The 16,722-nt window shown below is 41.1% G+C and overlaps 1 protein-coding gene and 1 long non-coding RNA gene across 7 annotated transcripts in view; one reads left to right on the top strand and one right to left on the bottom strand.

The window, feature by feature from the left end:
• Positions 1–16,722, bottom strand: part of LOC112225381 (SPRY domain-containing protein 7) — a 32,951-nt gene that overhangs the window by 14,406 nt on the left and 1,823 nt on the right. Inside the window, exon 3 of the mRNA XM_024389312.2 lies at positions 1,915–2,081. Coding sequence (XP_024245080.1) covers positions 1,915–2,081 — 167 coding nt within the window. The remainder of the gene's footprint in view (positions 1–1,914; positions 2,082–16,722) is intronic.
• On the top strand, positions 5,314–14,062 carry LOC112225382. 6 transcript variants are annotated; one of them, XR_002949572.2, is made up of 10 exons: positions 5,314–5,754; positions 6,415–6,468; positions 10,016–10,077; positions 10,241–10,494; positions 10,587–10,704; positions 10,839–10,944; positions 11,331–11,514; positions 11,625–11,855; positions 13,468–13,620; positions 13,696–14,062. It is a non-coding gene; the product is annotated as an uncharacterized LOC112225382 (long non-coding RNA). The 6 variants fall into 6 exon arrangements; XR_002949571.2 differs by having other exon boundaries at positions 5,317–6,468; XR_006080008.1 differs by lacking the exon at positions 6,415–6,468 and having other exon boundaries at positions 5,317–5,754.

Genomic DNA, 16,722 nt, shown 5'->3' on the forward strand with positions numbered 1-16,722 from the left:
TACACAGCGGAGAAGGTACGGTGGGATTCAAAATGGTCAGAGATCTGTTTATTAACTTGGCTTTTGAAGACTTTAGAAAGGCAGGGCAGGATGGATATAGGTCTGTAACAGTTTGGGTCTAGGGTGTCATCCACTTTGAAGAGGGGGATGACCGCGGCAGCTTTCCAATCTTTAGGGATCTCGGACGATATGAAAGAGAGGTTGAACAGGCTGGTAATAGGGGTTGCAACAATGGCAGAAGATAGTTTTAGAAAGAGAGGGTCCAGATTGTCTAGCCCAGCTGATTTGTACAGGTCCAGGTTTTGCAGCTCTTTCAGAACATCTGCTGTCTGGATTTGGGTGAAGGAGAAGCTGGGGAGGCTTGGGCAAGCAGCTGCGGGGGGGGGGCGGAGCTGTTGGCCGGGGTTGGAGTAGCCAGGAGGAAGGCATGGCCAGCCGTTGAGAAATGCTTCTTGAAAATTTATTTCAGTGGTGATTTATCAGTGGTGACTGTGTTACCTAGCCTCGGTGCAGTGGGCAGCTGGGAGGAGGTGCTCTTGTTCTCCACGGACTTTACAGTGTCCCAAAACTTTTTGTCGTTTTTTGAAAAAGCTAGCCTTTGCTTTCCTGACTGACTGCGTGTATTGGTTCATGACTTCCCTGAACAGTTGCATATCGTGGGGACTATACTGTTGGAAAAGCATTCCAGGTGCTTTTGAAGCTCATGAGGCTGGTTGAGAGAATGCCAAGAGTGTGCAGAGCTGTCATCAAGGCAAAGGGTGGCTACATTGAAGAATCTCAAATATGAAATATATTTTCATTTGTTTAATTACATGATTCCATATGTGCTATTTCATAGTTTTGATGTCGTCACTATTATTCTACAATGTAGAAAATAATAAAAATAAAGAAAAACCCTTGAATGAGTAGGTGTGTCCAAACTTTTGACTGGTACTGTATAGCTCACTCAGTTAGGATATTTAAGCCTCCAAATATCCACTAGTTCCAATATATCCATAATATTCAGGATTTCCTTGTGTGCATGAGGTGTATGAGGTGCATGAGGGTGACAGTTTGTAGTGTGATTTCCTTTACGGTCCATTGAGGTACTTAAAACCATATTATAATCTCCCACCATAATAATTGAGTCATGTATTGCTTGTGAGAATGATAAATTATTATATATATTTTCAAAGAAGTGTGGATCATCATTATTTGGACTGTATAGATTAATGAGCCAAATCGGTTTATGGTCCAATAGCATATTTAAAAGGATCCACATTCCTTGCGGATCCATTTGAACAGTTTGCACGTTTGGATCAAAATTATTGTTCATTAATATTGTCACCCCTTTTGAGTTTCTTTGCCCATGGGTGAAATATATCTCCCCCACCCCAGTCATTTTCCCACTCAACTTCATCTAAAAGGTGTAGAATGAGTTTCCTGTAAACACCAGATATTATATTCCTTCTCTTTTAGCTAGGTAAAGACTGATCATCTTTTCATATTATCTGCTAAGCCATCACAATTATAACTACCGGTAGTTATACTTATTTCACCACTTACCAGAGATACAAGTTTTGATTACACTTGCCATAACATACGTTTGTAAACTTACCATTAAGAAGTACCATGATAATGGAGTTTCCATATAGCTGTTCCATGATATTTGCACTGTTAGTTTATAGTTCTTACCTTTTGAAGTTTATTCCCTTCATTACCTGAATGCATTAATGAGTAAGTTTTTTTGCCTATGTATCTGGAGTTGAGTACTTCCTTTTGTTTATTAGAAAATAATAATGTGCCTATGTTTGTCAAGTATGCCATGTGCTTTCCTTGCTTGAGTTGTTATAGCTCATGTTTATTGACACTTTATATAGACCTTGAGTGTGTTTAGTATGACTTTGTTACGCTCCACCAAACCAGTCCACTCACCATGATGTCCCCCTCCTGTGGAAGACTGTTGGCAGGCAGGCGGTTTTTCTCCTCGTTGTTGTGGTACACTGAGCCATCATGCCTCAAGACAAGGCTGTTGATGTCCCGCCCCATGGGGACCTGGTTTAGGTTCACCTTCTGAGTGGCCACACCTATCCCCCATATACCTGCACACAGAGTTCAGAACCTTAAAAACAAGTTCCCCAACACAAACCGTACTGTGCTGCTTTTTAAACCATTTCACAAGAAGTTTACAGAGGTGCAAATACAGTGCCTTCAGAAAGTATCCATACCACTTGACTTAATCCACATTTTATTGTGTTCCAGTCGGAATTCAAAATGGATTAAATATATGTTTTTCTCACCCATCTACACACAATACCCCATAATGAAAAACTAAACATGTTTTAAAAAATATTTGCAAATGTATTTAAAATGAAATACAGAATAACATTTACATATGTATTCACACCCTTGAATCAATACGTGTTAGAATTGTAACGGCGCTCGTTTGTAGAATGAAGAGTGGACCAAGGCGCAGCATGGTAGGCGTACAACGTCTTTTTATTGATGACACCAAAATAACAAAGACAAAAAACGAAAGCGCACAGTTCTGTAAGGCTAAGAAACTAAACAGAAAACAAGATCCCACAAAACCCAAAAGGAAAATTACAACTTATATATTATCCCCAATCAGAAACAACGATAGACAGCTGCCTCTGATTGGGAACCACACTTGGCCAAAAACAAAGAAATAGAAAACATAAACTTTCCCACCCGAGTCACACCCTGACCTAACCAAACATAGAGAATTAATAAGGATCTCTAAGGTCAGGGCGTGACAAGAATCACCTTTGGCAGTGATTACAGCTGTGAGTCTTTCTGGGTCTCTAAGAGCCTCTCTTCTGGGTCTCTAAGAGCTTTCCACACCTGGATTGTACAATATTTGCCCATTATTATTTTCAGAATTCTTCAAGCTCTGTCAAATTGGTTGTTGATCTTTGCTAAACAACCATTTTCATGTCTTGCCATATATTTTTAAGTAGATTTAAGTCAAAACTGTAACTAGGCCACTTAAGAACAGTAAATGTGATCTTTGTAAGCAAATCCAGTGTATATTTGGCCTTGTGTTTTAGCTTATTGTCCTGCTGAAAAGTGAATTTGTCTCCCAGTGTCTGTTGGAAAGCAGACTGAAACAGGTTTTTCAATAGGATTGTGCCTGTGCTTAGCTCTATTCTGTTTCTTTTTTTATCCTGAAAAACTTCCCAGTCCTTAACGATTACAAGCATACCCATAACATGAGGCAGCCACTACTATGCTTGAAATATGGAGAGTGGTATTCTGTAATGTAATGTGTGGTATTAGACTTGCCCCAAACACAACAGTTTGTATTCAGGACCAAAAGTTAATTGCTTTGCCACATTTTTTGCAGTATTATTTCCGTGCCTTGTTGCAAACAGGATGCATGTTTTGGAATATTTTTGCTCTGTACAGGCTTCCTTTCCTTTTACTATGTAAATTAGGTTAGTATTGTGGAGTAAATACAATGTTGTTGATCCATCCTCAGTTCTCCTATTACAGCCATTAAACTCTGAAACAAAGGTTTCTTTAAAGTCATGGTGAAATAACTGAGCGGTTTCCTTCCTCTCCGGCAACTGAGTTAGGAAGGACGCCTGTATCTTTGTAGTGACTGGGTGTATTAATACACCATCCAAAGAGTGATTAATAACTTCACCCTGCTTAAAGGGATATTCAAATGTCTGCTTTAAAAAAATGTTTTACCCATCTAACAATAGGTGCCCTTCTTTGGGAGGCATTGGACAACCTCCCTGGTCTTTGTGGTTGAGTCTGTGTTTGAAATTCACTGCTCGACTGAGGAACCTTACAGATAATTGTTTGTGTGGGGTACAGAGATGAGGTAGTCGTTACAAAATCCTGTTAAACACTATTTTTACACACAATGACCCCAAGCATACTTCCAAAGTTGTGGCAAAAAGGCTTAAGGACAACAAAGTCAAGGTATTGGAGTGGCCATCACAGAGCCCTAACCTCAATCCTATAGAAAATGTGTGGGCAGGACTGAAAAAGCGTGTGCGAGCAAGAAGGCCTACAAACCTGACTCAATTAGGATTGGAAATCTTGTGGAAGGCTTCCCGAAACGTTTGTCCCAAGTTAAACAATTTAAAGGCAATGCTACCAAATACTAATTGAGTGTATGTAAACTTCTGACCAACTGGGAATGTGATGGACAAATTAAAAGCTAAAATAAATCATTCTCTCTACTATTATTCTGATATTTCACATTCTTAAAATAAAGTGGTGATCCTAACTGACCTAAGACAGGGAATTTTTACTTGGATTAAATGTCAGGAATTGTGAAAAACTGAATTTAAATGTATTTGGCTAAGGTGTATGTAAACTTCTGACTTCAACTGCAATTCCATACTATAATTTATTCATTTTTTACCCTGCATTATTTCATGTTGGGGATCTTTATTATCCACCCGCACAGTAGGTGGCGGAACGCACATATTGTTACGAATGCCTTTATACCAAAGAAGTTGATGAACTACACTTCCTCTCCAGTTACTCTTACACACAGGTGTTCAGAGCAGGCTACAGATCCAATTAGCATAGGTAGCCGCCTATGTCTTCTGTCTGTAACCAAGCGATGTGACATGGAATATGGCCGTGTGGGAACACTAACCATACCCTATAAAAAGGTATGTAGTCATTGAACCTTTTGTTTTTTTGAAAATGATTTCACACTGATATGAAAGATACGTTTTTGGAAACATAAGGAATGTATCGCAAGCGATGGGTGTTAATGTTCAGACTAGCATCGGGGTGCTTAATTAACAAAACACCCCCGGTCAGAAACTACTATTGTCAATAGGTGCTAAAACAGTTAGCATCTACAGTAAGAATGGGGTACATAGTACATACCCTGCCTTCTGTGCACACACACCCACACCAAAATACATTACCCGTAGTAACGTATCTATTTTATCTCCCACACATAGACAGACACCGTGGCGACCAGTCATTCAAGGCAGGTAGAGCCCCACCTGTTTAGCTTTAAAAAATAATTCTAACTGTGTGATATGCATGCGTGTCACATATCAGTTTGCAAACAATGTAAAAAAATATATATAATAATAATAATCATTGAGTTAATAAAGCCGCATACAAACATGGTCTCTTTTTTGCTTTCTTGAGTAAGGCAGCTCCAAAATACAGGTGTTTCAGACTAGCTCTGTGGTGGTGGGGCAGCCAACTGAAAATACGGAGCATAGGGGTTGGTAATGTTCTCTAGTTGCGCCGTGATTGGCTCAGTGTTCTGTCACTCAGGGGAACACTACGCCACCGCAAAAACCTACCAGAGTTAGAAGTGCCCATCCAAGAAGGCTCAAATTCATTGGCCACAGATAAAATGATATCAATGACATCATCAGTGTTTCCTCTGCGTTCATTTACGTGTGGCGCTATGCCAGGGCAGAATCATTGCCGCTACACAAAAATAAACATCCTATTTCTACCAAACAGTTTCAATAAAGCACATTCGCTTTTCTTGGTAAATAGATAATCTGTCTGGGTTCAACATAGTTCTAAAGGTTATTTAGCTATGTGAGCTGTGGCAGACAGCCTGCAACTTAAGAAACAGCGCGCCAGTGACCAGCGCTCTGCAGTGCGAAATACAATAACTTGAATCACTTCAGAGTGAACCTGCGCGAGAAACGACACGCCAGGGACCAGTGCCCAACACAGAACCTTTGCGGCACGAAAGACAATTCACTTGAATCAAGTCAGAGTGCACCTACGTGAGAACCTGCAAGAAAGGTACGTTAGCTAGCCAACTAGTTAACTACATAAGCTAGCTATAACATAAAAACTCTACTAACATAATTTAGATCTATAATATTCGTGATAGAAACATGGTTAACAAACGTTACTAGTCTAGCAAGTTAGCTAGTTAATTTGGAAGATTCAAGTGCAAGCAAGATGGCTACATTTATCGGTCCTCGATTAGATTTTTTTCCCCTCATTAGTTTATTGAAATATTTCCCGCCACAGCAACGAAAGAGAAATGGGGCACAGAGACAAGTGTCAATTTAGCTAGCTGTCAAATCAGCCTGAATTAAATTAAACTTTATTTAGTTAGCTAACTCTTTAAAATCTTAAGATATCGTTTTTATAAGTGTATGGCTTACTGTACTAGACAGAGAAGAGGCAGAATCCCGGGAGTGAGGTAGGGATGCATGAGGGACAGAGTGGAGCAGAGGAGAGAGCCAGGAGGGGAGATGGAAGGAGAGGAGTAAGGCCTACAGCATTATGTGTAGTTTTGTAATGCTTGCTATCTTTAGTAGGTATTGCCCCAGACACCAGTAATTCCACTGAACTACACTCTAAATGTCTTCTAATGTAAAATATGTTTCAGATTGTGCACTAACCTTGGCTCAGTAATAACGCATTATGTCTGTTGCTGTTCACATGCTCCAGAACTGCTGGACCTTGCTGAATTGCTGGGTTCTGACTACTTCACAAAAGCTCAAGGTTTTTTTGTTCATATTTTCTTCACTTGTTATTTAAATGTCACCTGACTTATTTCACATTGTTCTCATTTACTTGAAGATTGGCAAGAACACAAACTACAGGTCACACAATAGTGGACGAAATGTTGAAGATTCTGGCTCAAGTTGTGGAGGAGCCTATCCTCCATGCCATCCAGACTAGAGGTCGACCGATTAATCGGAATGGCCGATTAATTGGGGCCGATTTCAAGTTTTCATAACAATCGGAAATCTGTATTTTTGGGCGCCGATTTCCGATTACTATTATTATTATTTTTTGTATTTATTTTTTTGAATACCTTTTTACTTAACTAGGCAAGTCAGTTAATAACACATTCTTATTTTCAATGACGGCCTAGGAACAGTGGGTTAACTGCCTGTTCAGGGGCAGAACAACAGATTTTCACCTTGTCAGCTCAGGGGTTCCAATCTTGCAACCTTACAGTTAACTAGTCCAATGCTCTAACCATTGCACTCCATGAGTAGCCTGCCTGTTACATGAATGTAGTAGAAACCAAGGTAAATTGCTAGCTAGCATTAAACTTATCTTATAAAAAACAGTAAATCATAATCACTAGTTATAACTACTGATCCAGTTTAGCAGGCAATATTAACCAGGTGAAATTGTGTCATTTCTCTTGTGTTCATTGCACGCAGAGTCAGGGTATATGCAACAGTTTGGGCTGCCTGGCTCATTGCGAACTAATTTGCCAGAAATTTACGTAATTATGACGTACATTGAAGGTTGTGCAATGTAACAAGAATATTTAGACTTAGGGATGCCACCCGTTAGATAAAATACTGAACGGTTCCGTATTTCACTGAAATAATAAACCTTTTGTTTTCGAAATGATAGTTTCCGGATTCGATCATATTAGTGACCAAGGGCTCGTATTTCTGTGTGTTATTATGTTATAATTAAGTCTGATTTGATAGAGCACTCTGACTGAGCAGCAGAAGGCCCGTAATCATTCATTCAAACAGCACTTTCGTGCATTTTGCCAGCAGCTCTTCGCAAGCACAGCGCTGTTTATGACTTCAAGCCTATCAGCCTAATGGCTGGTGTAACCAATGTGAAATGGCTAGCTAGTTAGCTGGGTGTGCGCTAATACTGTTTCAAACATCACTCGCTTTTAGATTTGGAGTAGTTATTTCCCTTTCGCTGTAAGGGCCGCGGCTTTTGTGGAGCGATGGGTAACGATGCTTCGAGTGTGGCTGTTGTCTGTGTTCCTGGTTCGAGCCCAGGTAGGGGCAAGGAGGGGGACGGAAGCTATACTGTTACACTGGCAATACTATAGTGCCAATAAGAACATACAATAGTCAAAGGTATATGAAATACAAATGGTATTAGAGAGAAAGTCCTATAAATACTACACTGCTCAAAAAAACAAAGGGAACACTAAAAGAACCTAGATCTGAATGAATGAAATATTCTTATTAAATACTTTTTTCTTTACATAGTTGAATGTGCTGACAACAAAATCACACAAATTATCAATGGAAATCAAATTTATCAACCCATGGAGGTCTGGATTTGGAGTCACACTCAAAATTAAAGTGGAAAACCACACTACAAGCTGATCCAACTTTGATGTAATGTCCTTAAAACAAGTCCAAATGAAGCTCAGTAGTGTGTGGCCTCCACGTGCCTGTATGACCTCCCTACAACGCCTGGGCATGCTCCTGATGAGGTGGCGGATGGTCTCCTGAGGGGTCTCCTCCCAGACCTGGACTAAAGCATCCGCCAACTCCTGGACAGTCTGTGGTGGATGGAGCGAGACATGATGTCCCAGATGTGCTCAATTGGATTCAGGTCTGGGGAACGGGCGGGCCAGTCCATAGCATCAATGCCTTCCTCTTGCAGGAACTGCTGACACACTCCAGCCACATGAGGTCTAGCATTGTCTTGCATTAGGAGGAACCCAAGGCCAACCGCACCAGCATATGGTCTCACACGGGGTCTGAGGATCTCATCTCGGTACCTGATGGCAGTCAGGTTACCTCTGGCGAGCACATGGAGGGCTGTGCGGCCCCCCAAAGAAATGCCACCCCACACCATGACTGACCCACCGCCAAACCGGTCATGCTGGAGGATGTTGCAGGCAGCAGAACGTTCTCCATGGCGTCTCCAGACTCTGTCACATGTGCTCAGTGTGAACCTGCTTTCATCTGTGAAGAGCACAGGGCGCTAGTGGCAAATTTGCCAATCTTGGTGTTCTCTGGCAAATGCCAAACGTCCTGCACGGTGTTGGGCTGTAAAGCACAACCCCCACCTGTGGACGTCGGGCCCTCATACCACCCTCATGGAGTCTGTTTCTGACCATTTGAGCAGACACATGCACATTTGTGGCCTGCTAGAGGTCATTTTGCAGGGCTCTGGCAGTGCTCCTCCTGCTTCTCCTTGCACAAAGGCGGAGGTAGCGGTCCTGCTGCTGGTTTGTTGCCCTCCTACGGCCTCCTCCACGTCTCCTGATGTACTGGCCTGTCTCCTGGTAGCGCCTCCATGCTCTGGACACTACGCTGACAGACACAGCAAACCTTCTTGCCACAGCTTGCATTGATGTGCAATCCTGGATGAGCTGCACTACCTGAGCCACTTGTGTGGGTTGTAGACTCCGTCTCATGCTACCACTAGAGTGAAAGCACCGCCAGCATTCAAAAGTGACCAAAACATCAGCCAGGAAGCATAGGAACTGAGAAGTGGTCTGTGGTCACCACCTGCAGAACCACTCCTTTATTGGGGGTGTCTTGCTAATTGCCTATAATTTCCACCTGTTGTCTATTCCATTTGCACAACAGCATGTGAAATTTATTGTCAATCAGTGTCGCTTCCTAAGTGGACAGTTTGATTTCACAGAAGTGTGATTGACTTGGAGTTACATTGTGTTGTGTAAGTGTTCCCTTTATTTTTTTGAGCAGTGTATATTAACTACAACCTAAAACCTCTTACCTTGGAATATCGAAGTCTCATGTTAAAAGGAACCACCAACTTTCATATGTTCTCATGTTCTGAGCAAGGAACTTAAACGTTAGCTTTTTTACATGGCACATATTTTACATGGCACACATTTTTACATGGCACATATCACTTGCTTCTCCAACACTTTGTTTTTGCATTATTTAAACCAAATAGAACATGTTTCATTATTTATTTGAGGCTAAATTGATTTTATTTATGTTTTATATTATGTTAAAATAAGTGTTAATTCAGTATTGTTGTAATTGTCACTATTACAAATAAATAAATTAATAAACAAATAATGGGCCGATTAATCGGTATCCGCTTTTTTGGTCCTCCAATAATCGGTATCGGCGTTGAAAAATCATAACCGGTGGACCTTTAATCAGAGACATCTGTAGCCAATGGCCTGGAGCCTGATGAAACTACAGATGTGGCAACTAATAAGTACCTGGATTTTACATGTCAGGTATTATTTAATTAGAGTTGTACAATTATTTTTAGTTGTGATATTCTACAGTCATCCATGAGTAATAATGCAATTGTGTATGGATTTTTGTACGTTTTCCAGATACATGGATCAAGAGGGACACCTTTACAACCAGTTCCTCGACCTGGTCTCAGTCTCTGATGGTAAGGCAGACACCATTGTTGCCGCCATCAAGGTGGTGCTGCACATCAAAAAGATACCAACAGAGATTGTACGTCCTGGGCACTGATGGGGCTGCAGTGATGACTGGTATGGACACAACACAAAGTCTTAGCATTAACAATTTCTTCAATTTTTTTTTCACAGTATGTCCTGTGATACAAACAGGACAACTTAGTGGTGTGGCAAAACAGGATGCCTTCCTGTGGACGGTGCCTGTGGCTTGTGCTGCCCACTGCATTGCTCTGGCCTGTAAAGATGCATCAGCTGAGGTCCCCTATATGGACACTATCAAGGAGCATCTGCAGCAGCTCCATAGTTACTTTGCCAAAAGCAGTAACAAGACAGAAGTCTTGAAAGCTGCTTCAGCGACCTTGGGACTTCAGTACTTAAAAGTGAAGGTGAGATTATGCATCACATTTCTTCACTTGTCTACTCTGGTCTCCTCTTGTTTACCTACTGCATCTACACTAAAAATAAATGTATTTTGCAGGAAGTGAAAGATGTTTGCTGGCTGTCCCAGCACCTGGCCGTGGCTAATCTTCAGCGAAACCTCAGTGCAGTATTGGCTGAGGTGAACCGGTGCCCAACTGCTAAAGACCTCGACGCTGGTAGGCCTACATATATTATAGATTATAGCGGACTCAAAACTGTATTTGAGTGGTCGACAATGTGGCTTTTAAAACCTGTTTTCTATTGTCAATTGATGTATCATTGTGGAGTGACAAACTTTTCTAACTCTCAGATTTGTGGCAGCACTTTACCTGCAGGGGGACGTGCTGCCACGCCTGACACGGCTTTCAAAAGTATTCTGAAAGGAGGATGTAAACTTCTTGGCCATAAAAGAGCAGGTACATTCTTTTCTATCTTCATGTTCAAACATGTACAAATGTGTCAGTTTAACAGTCACAGGACAGCACTACGCAATGAAATATTTAAGCACTATTTGTAACGGATGTGAAACGGCTAGCTTAGTTAGCGGTGGTGTGCGCTAAATAGCGTTTCAATTGGTGACGTCACTTGCTCTGAGACCTTGAAGTAGTTGTTCCCCTTGCTCTGCAAGGGCCGTGGCTTTTGTGGAGCGATGGGTAACGATGCTTCGTGGGTGACTGTTGTTGATGTGTGCAGAGGGTCCCTGGTTCGCACCCGGGTATGGGCGAGGGGACGGTCTAAAGTTATACTGTTACATATTGACACTTCATTATAATAACTTCAAGCAAAACAACTTGTGTTGTAGGTCCCTGTGACAATGGCATCACTCCTCACCATAAAACATTCTGGTGATTCCCAGGGGTCATTTCTGAGCCAAGTCCACCAGGACCTCGATGACCCAATGGGTCTGGGCAAACTCAACATCGAGGAGAGGCCCGTTGGAGAAGACCAAGACCAGGGAGCAATTCTGGGCTCGGTTCAGAGAGGAGGTAAAAACATTTGTTTTCAAATGTTGTGATGAAAACAATGTTACATAAATTGTGTTGGATAAACTAAAACAGCTATTAATCACTCAATTTCTGTTTTGTGCTGTAATTAGGTCATGAATCCATATCTTGTTGGCCTCAAGGACAGCCTAGACTGGAGGTTCCAGCACCTGGAGATTCTGGGGGCCTTCAGTGTGTTGGGACCTCAGGCTGTGTTCTCTAGTGAGAAGATAAACACCTTTAACCTGACCCTCCTCTCCAGGCAGTTCTTGCAAGCGCCAGAGGCTGCTATGCTGCAAGAGTGGCCCTCTTACAAGCAACATGTGCTAGTTGGAGCATTCAAGGTATCGATAAAAGACAGTACTGTGCAGCCGTCTTCATCGACCTTGCCAAGGCTTTCGACTCTGTCAATCACCATATTCTTATCGGCAGACTGAGTAGCCTCGGTTTTTCGGATGACTGCCTTGCCTGGTTCACCAATTACTTTGCAGACAGAGTTCAGTGTGTCAAATCGGAGGGCATGCTGTCCGGTCCTCTGGCAGTCTCTATGGGGGTGCCACAGGGTTCAATCCTCGGGCCGACTCTTTTCTCTGTATATATCAATGATGTTGCTCTTGCTGCGGGCGATTCCCTGATCCACCTCTACGCAGACGACACCATTCTATATACTTCCGGCCCGTCCTTGGACACTGTGCTATCTAACCTCCAAACGAGCTTCAATGCCATACAACACTCCTTCCGTGGCCTCCAACTGCTCTTAAACGCTAGTAAAACCAAATGCATGCTTTTCAACCGTTCGCTGCCTGCACCCGACCTTGAATATGTGGACATCTATAAGTACCTACGTGTCTGGCTAGACTGTAAACTCTCCTTCCAGACTCATATCAAACATCTCCAATCGAAAATCAAATCAAGAGTCTGCTTTCTATTCCGCAACAAAGCCTCCTTCACTCACGCCGCCAAACTTACCCTTGTAAAACTGACTATCCTACCGATCCTCGACTTCGGCGATGTCATCTACAAAATTGCTTCCAACACTCTACTCAGCAAACTGGATGCAGTTTATCACAGTGCCATCCGTTTTGTCACTAAAGCACCTCATACCACCCACCACTGCGACTTGTATGCTCTAGTCGGCTGGCCCTCGCTACATATTCGTTGCCAGACCCACTGGCTCCAGGTCATCTACAAGTCCATGCTAGGTAAAGCTCCGCCTTATCTCAGTTCACTGGTCACGATGGCAACACCCATCCGTAGCACGCGCTCCAGCAGGCGTATCTCACTGATCATCCCTAAAGCTAACACCTCATTTGGCCGCCTTTCGTTCCAGTTCTCTGCTGCCTGTGACTGGAACGAATTGCAAAAATCGCTGAAGTTGGAGACTTTTATCTCCCTCACCAACTTCAAACATCTGCTATCTGAGCAGCTAACCGATCGCTGCAGCTGTACATAGTCTATCGGTAAATAGCCCACCCATTTTTACCTACCTCATCCCCATACTGTTTTTATTTATTTACTTTTCTGCTCTTTTGCACACCAATATCTCTACCTGTACATGACCATCTGATCATTTATCACTCCAGTGTTAATCTGCAAAATTGTAATCATTCGCCTACCTCCTCATGCCTTTTGCACACAATGTATATAGACTCTCTTTTTTTTCTCTACTGTGTTATTGACTTGTTAATTGTTTACTCCATGTGTAACTCTGTGTTGTCTGTTCACACTGCTATGCTTTATCTTGGCCAGGTCGCAGTTGCAAATGAGAACTTGTTCTCAACTAGCCTACCTGGTTAAATAAAGTTGAAATAAAATTTAAAAAATAAAAAATGGCGTGTGATAATGTGATAATCTTTTGAAGACAACATTTTAGGCCAGTGTTGCCCAACCCTTTTTCCTGTTGAACTCCCACTCTGTTGGCTCTTCTTTAATGTTGTACATCTTTTTGTGTTTCAGGGCTTGGACCAGCTGACGGCAAAGACAAAGCTGGCCTTGCAGTTTGATGATTGGGGGCAGCTCTAGCGCCGTCTTACCCAGCTGGTAGCAATCGCACTGACTATACCAGTGTCTTCCGTTAATTGTGAGAGGGACTTCTCTGCAATGCAACAAGTAAGAATATTTCAATGTGAAAGTAGATAATCTTTGTCCCTCACCCATCTCTTATTATTCTTTCTGTTATTTCAGGTCAAAACAGACTTGAGGAACAGCATCTAGCTACCTGCATGCAGCTCTTCATCAACAGCCACCCTCATCAAGGAGCTTCGAGGCAGGTCGTTGGAAATCTTTTTCCCGAAAGCCCAATAGAACAATGTGCTCTGACAAAGGCTGTAAACTATGTCAGAAATAGGTTGTCGTCAGAATCTGGAAAGAGATTTCCAACACTCTTTTGTGAGGAACATGAATTAGTGGACTAATTCAGGTTCAGGCAAATGTTCCTCTGTTAAATTTTGTCAAGATAAACTTTTTATTTCAGAAATGTCTCTGTTTCTTTAGATAGCTGCAGCACTTAAATTGCATCCTGTATACCAGGTATTCCCAAACTGGGGGGGTATGCGCAATGCAGTCAGGGGTACGCCAAATAAAAATGTGATTCACATTAAAAAATATATTATTTTTAAAATTTCAAACAGTACATTTATATTTTCAACGGGGCTTTACATTTGGGTTTTTTTCTCACCTGAGTAGCCTCTTTTCACTGCCCAAAATAAAATTCAACCATCTAGTAATCAGCGAAATAACACAATGTCAAATACAGGTAGCCTAGTCAAATAATTAACTTCCAATCACATTAACTGTTACTCTCTCACGGGAAACCTTCACTCTTGCACAGACATTTAGAAACTAAACATGACCATTTGAAAAATAAGCCACAGGAGTTTGAGTGAAAATAAAGACAACTTTCGAGGAGTACGACATGAATAAAAGCAACACATACCATTAATAAGAAGGGGCTAGAAGCGTCTTATATGGTGAGCTACCGAGTGGCTAGGACAGGCAAGCCCCATACTATTGTGGAGGACTTAATTCTTCCTGCTGCCGCAGATATGGCTGGGAAAGGCCCCCCAAAAAACGATACAGACAATACCTTCATCAAATAACACTGTTTCACGACGCATCAGTGACATGGCAGGAGATGTTTTGAAACTATTATTGCTTTGCATACAAGCCAGTGAATGATATGCGTTACAGCTGGATGAGTCAATACGTGGCGGGCCTGACACAACTAGTATAAATCTGTTACGTTCATAAGGGGGTCAATTAAGGAAGACATAATATACGACAACTACTAGAAATAATAGAACATTATGAAACATTAAGAAGCCAGGCCTGGTATTTATAGGGGATTTTGAAAAGGCATTTGATAAATTAAGATTGGATTTGATTTATAAATGCCTGGATTTTTTTCAATTTCAGTGATTCTCTTGTAAAATTAGTAAAAAATAATGTATGGCAACACCAGGTGTAAAATAGTCAATAATGGCTACTTATCATAGTTTTGAATTGTCAAGAGAAGCTAAACGAGGGGGTTCGCTGTCACCATATCTATTCGTTATGGCCATCAAAATGCTAGCTATTAAAATCAGATCCAATAACAGGATTAGAAATCCAAGGCTTAAAAACAAAGGTGTCCATGTATACCGATGACTCAAGTTGTATAATAAGTCCGAACGCTAGATCCCTGCAATGTCTCATTGAAGATCTAGATAACTTTTCTGTACTCTCTGGACTAAAACCTAATTATGATAAGTGTACAATATTACGTATTGGATCTTTAAAAAATACAACTTTTATATGACCCTGAAGTTTACCTATAACATGGGCTGATGGTGAAGTAGACATACTCGGTATTCATATCACAAAAGATATAAATAAGCTCTCCACAATGAATTTCAATAGAAAAGTTGTAAAAATAGACAAGATCCTGCAACCATGGAGAGGTAAATACCTGTCTATTTATGGAAAAATTGCCCTGATTAACTCCTTAGTCATATCTCAGTTTACTCACTTATGGCGCTGCCTACTCCTGATGATTCGTTTTTCAAATCATATGAGCAAAACATATTTCGCTTTATCTGGGACGCTAAACCAGACTAAATAAAGCGTGCCTATCTATATAATGAATATGAATTGGGTGGGTTGAGATTATTAAATATAAAAGCACTAAACCTCTCTATAAGCTTCACTTATTCAAAAGTTTAACTTGAACCCTAAATGGTTCTCAAGTAGATTACTAAGAAAAGCTCATCCATTGTTTAAAAAGGGTATTTTCTCCTTTGTGCAGATTGCCATGTCTCATTTTCGATTTATTGAAAATGATATTTTGAAAAAAGTCTCTCTTTTTCAAACAAGAATTGCAGAGCTGGCTACAATTTCAATTTCATCACCCTGAAAAGACGGAACAAATATTACAACAAATATTATGGCTGAACTCAAATGTGCTGGTTGATAAAATACCTGTATTTATGGGAAAGATGTTTGAAAAGGGTATTTTGATCTTAAATGATATTGTAAATTGGAATGTTAGAGTTGTGTCCTTCATGGAGTAGAATTGTACAGGAAGGTCTGCTCAATCCAAGAGTACAACCAACTGATTACAGCATTACCCCAAAAATGGAGGAGGCAGGTGGCAGTGGGAGGAGGTAGGGAACTGGTCTGTCTGCCCAATATAAAGGATCAAAACTTGCGGAGGAATAAAAATAGCATAAATAGGAAAGTATACCAGTTTAATTTGAGGACCAGGATGTTGACAACTGTGCCATACAGATTGCAAAATAGTTGGGAAGAGATTTTTTATGTACAGATTCCATGGTACAGGGTGTATGAGTTGATATATAAAACAACACAAGAATCAAGACGTCATGCTTTTCAGCTAAAATTATTATATTGAATTCTTGCCACCAACAAAATGTTGAATATTTTGGGCATAAAATCATCAAAGCTCTGCAGATTTTGTTGTGAGGATACAGAATCAATAAACCATTTATTTTGGTATTGCCCTCAGGTTCAGGAATGGCTGAAAATGCATAGCATTGATCTAAAATTGACCCTAGAAATAGTACTGTTAGGAGATCTGGAGAGACCGGGTCAGTCAATTACTAATATACTAATACTCTAAGTAAAAGTATTTATCTTCAACTTGTAATCTGTGGATTCACTGATGCAATCATGATTCAACATTGTTTATTTCCTAGTTCCCAGTTGTGTTTAAAG

Source organism: Oncorhynchus tshawytscha, linkage group LG26, assembly GCF_018296145.1.
Source record: "Oncorhynchus tshawytscha isolate Ot180627B linkage group LG26, Otsh_v2.0, whole genome shotgun sequence".
NCBI lineage: Eukaryota > Metazoa > Chordata > Actinopteri > Salmoniformes > Salmonidae > Oncorhynchus > Oncorhynchus tshawytscha.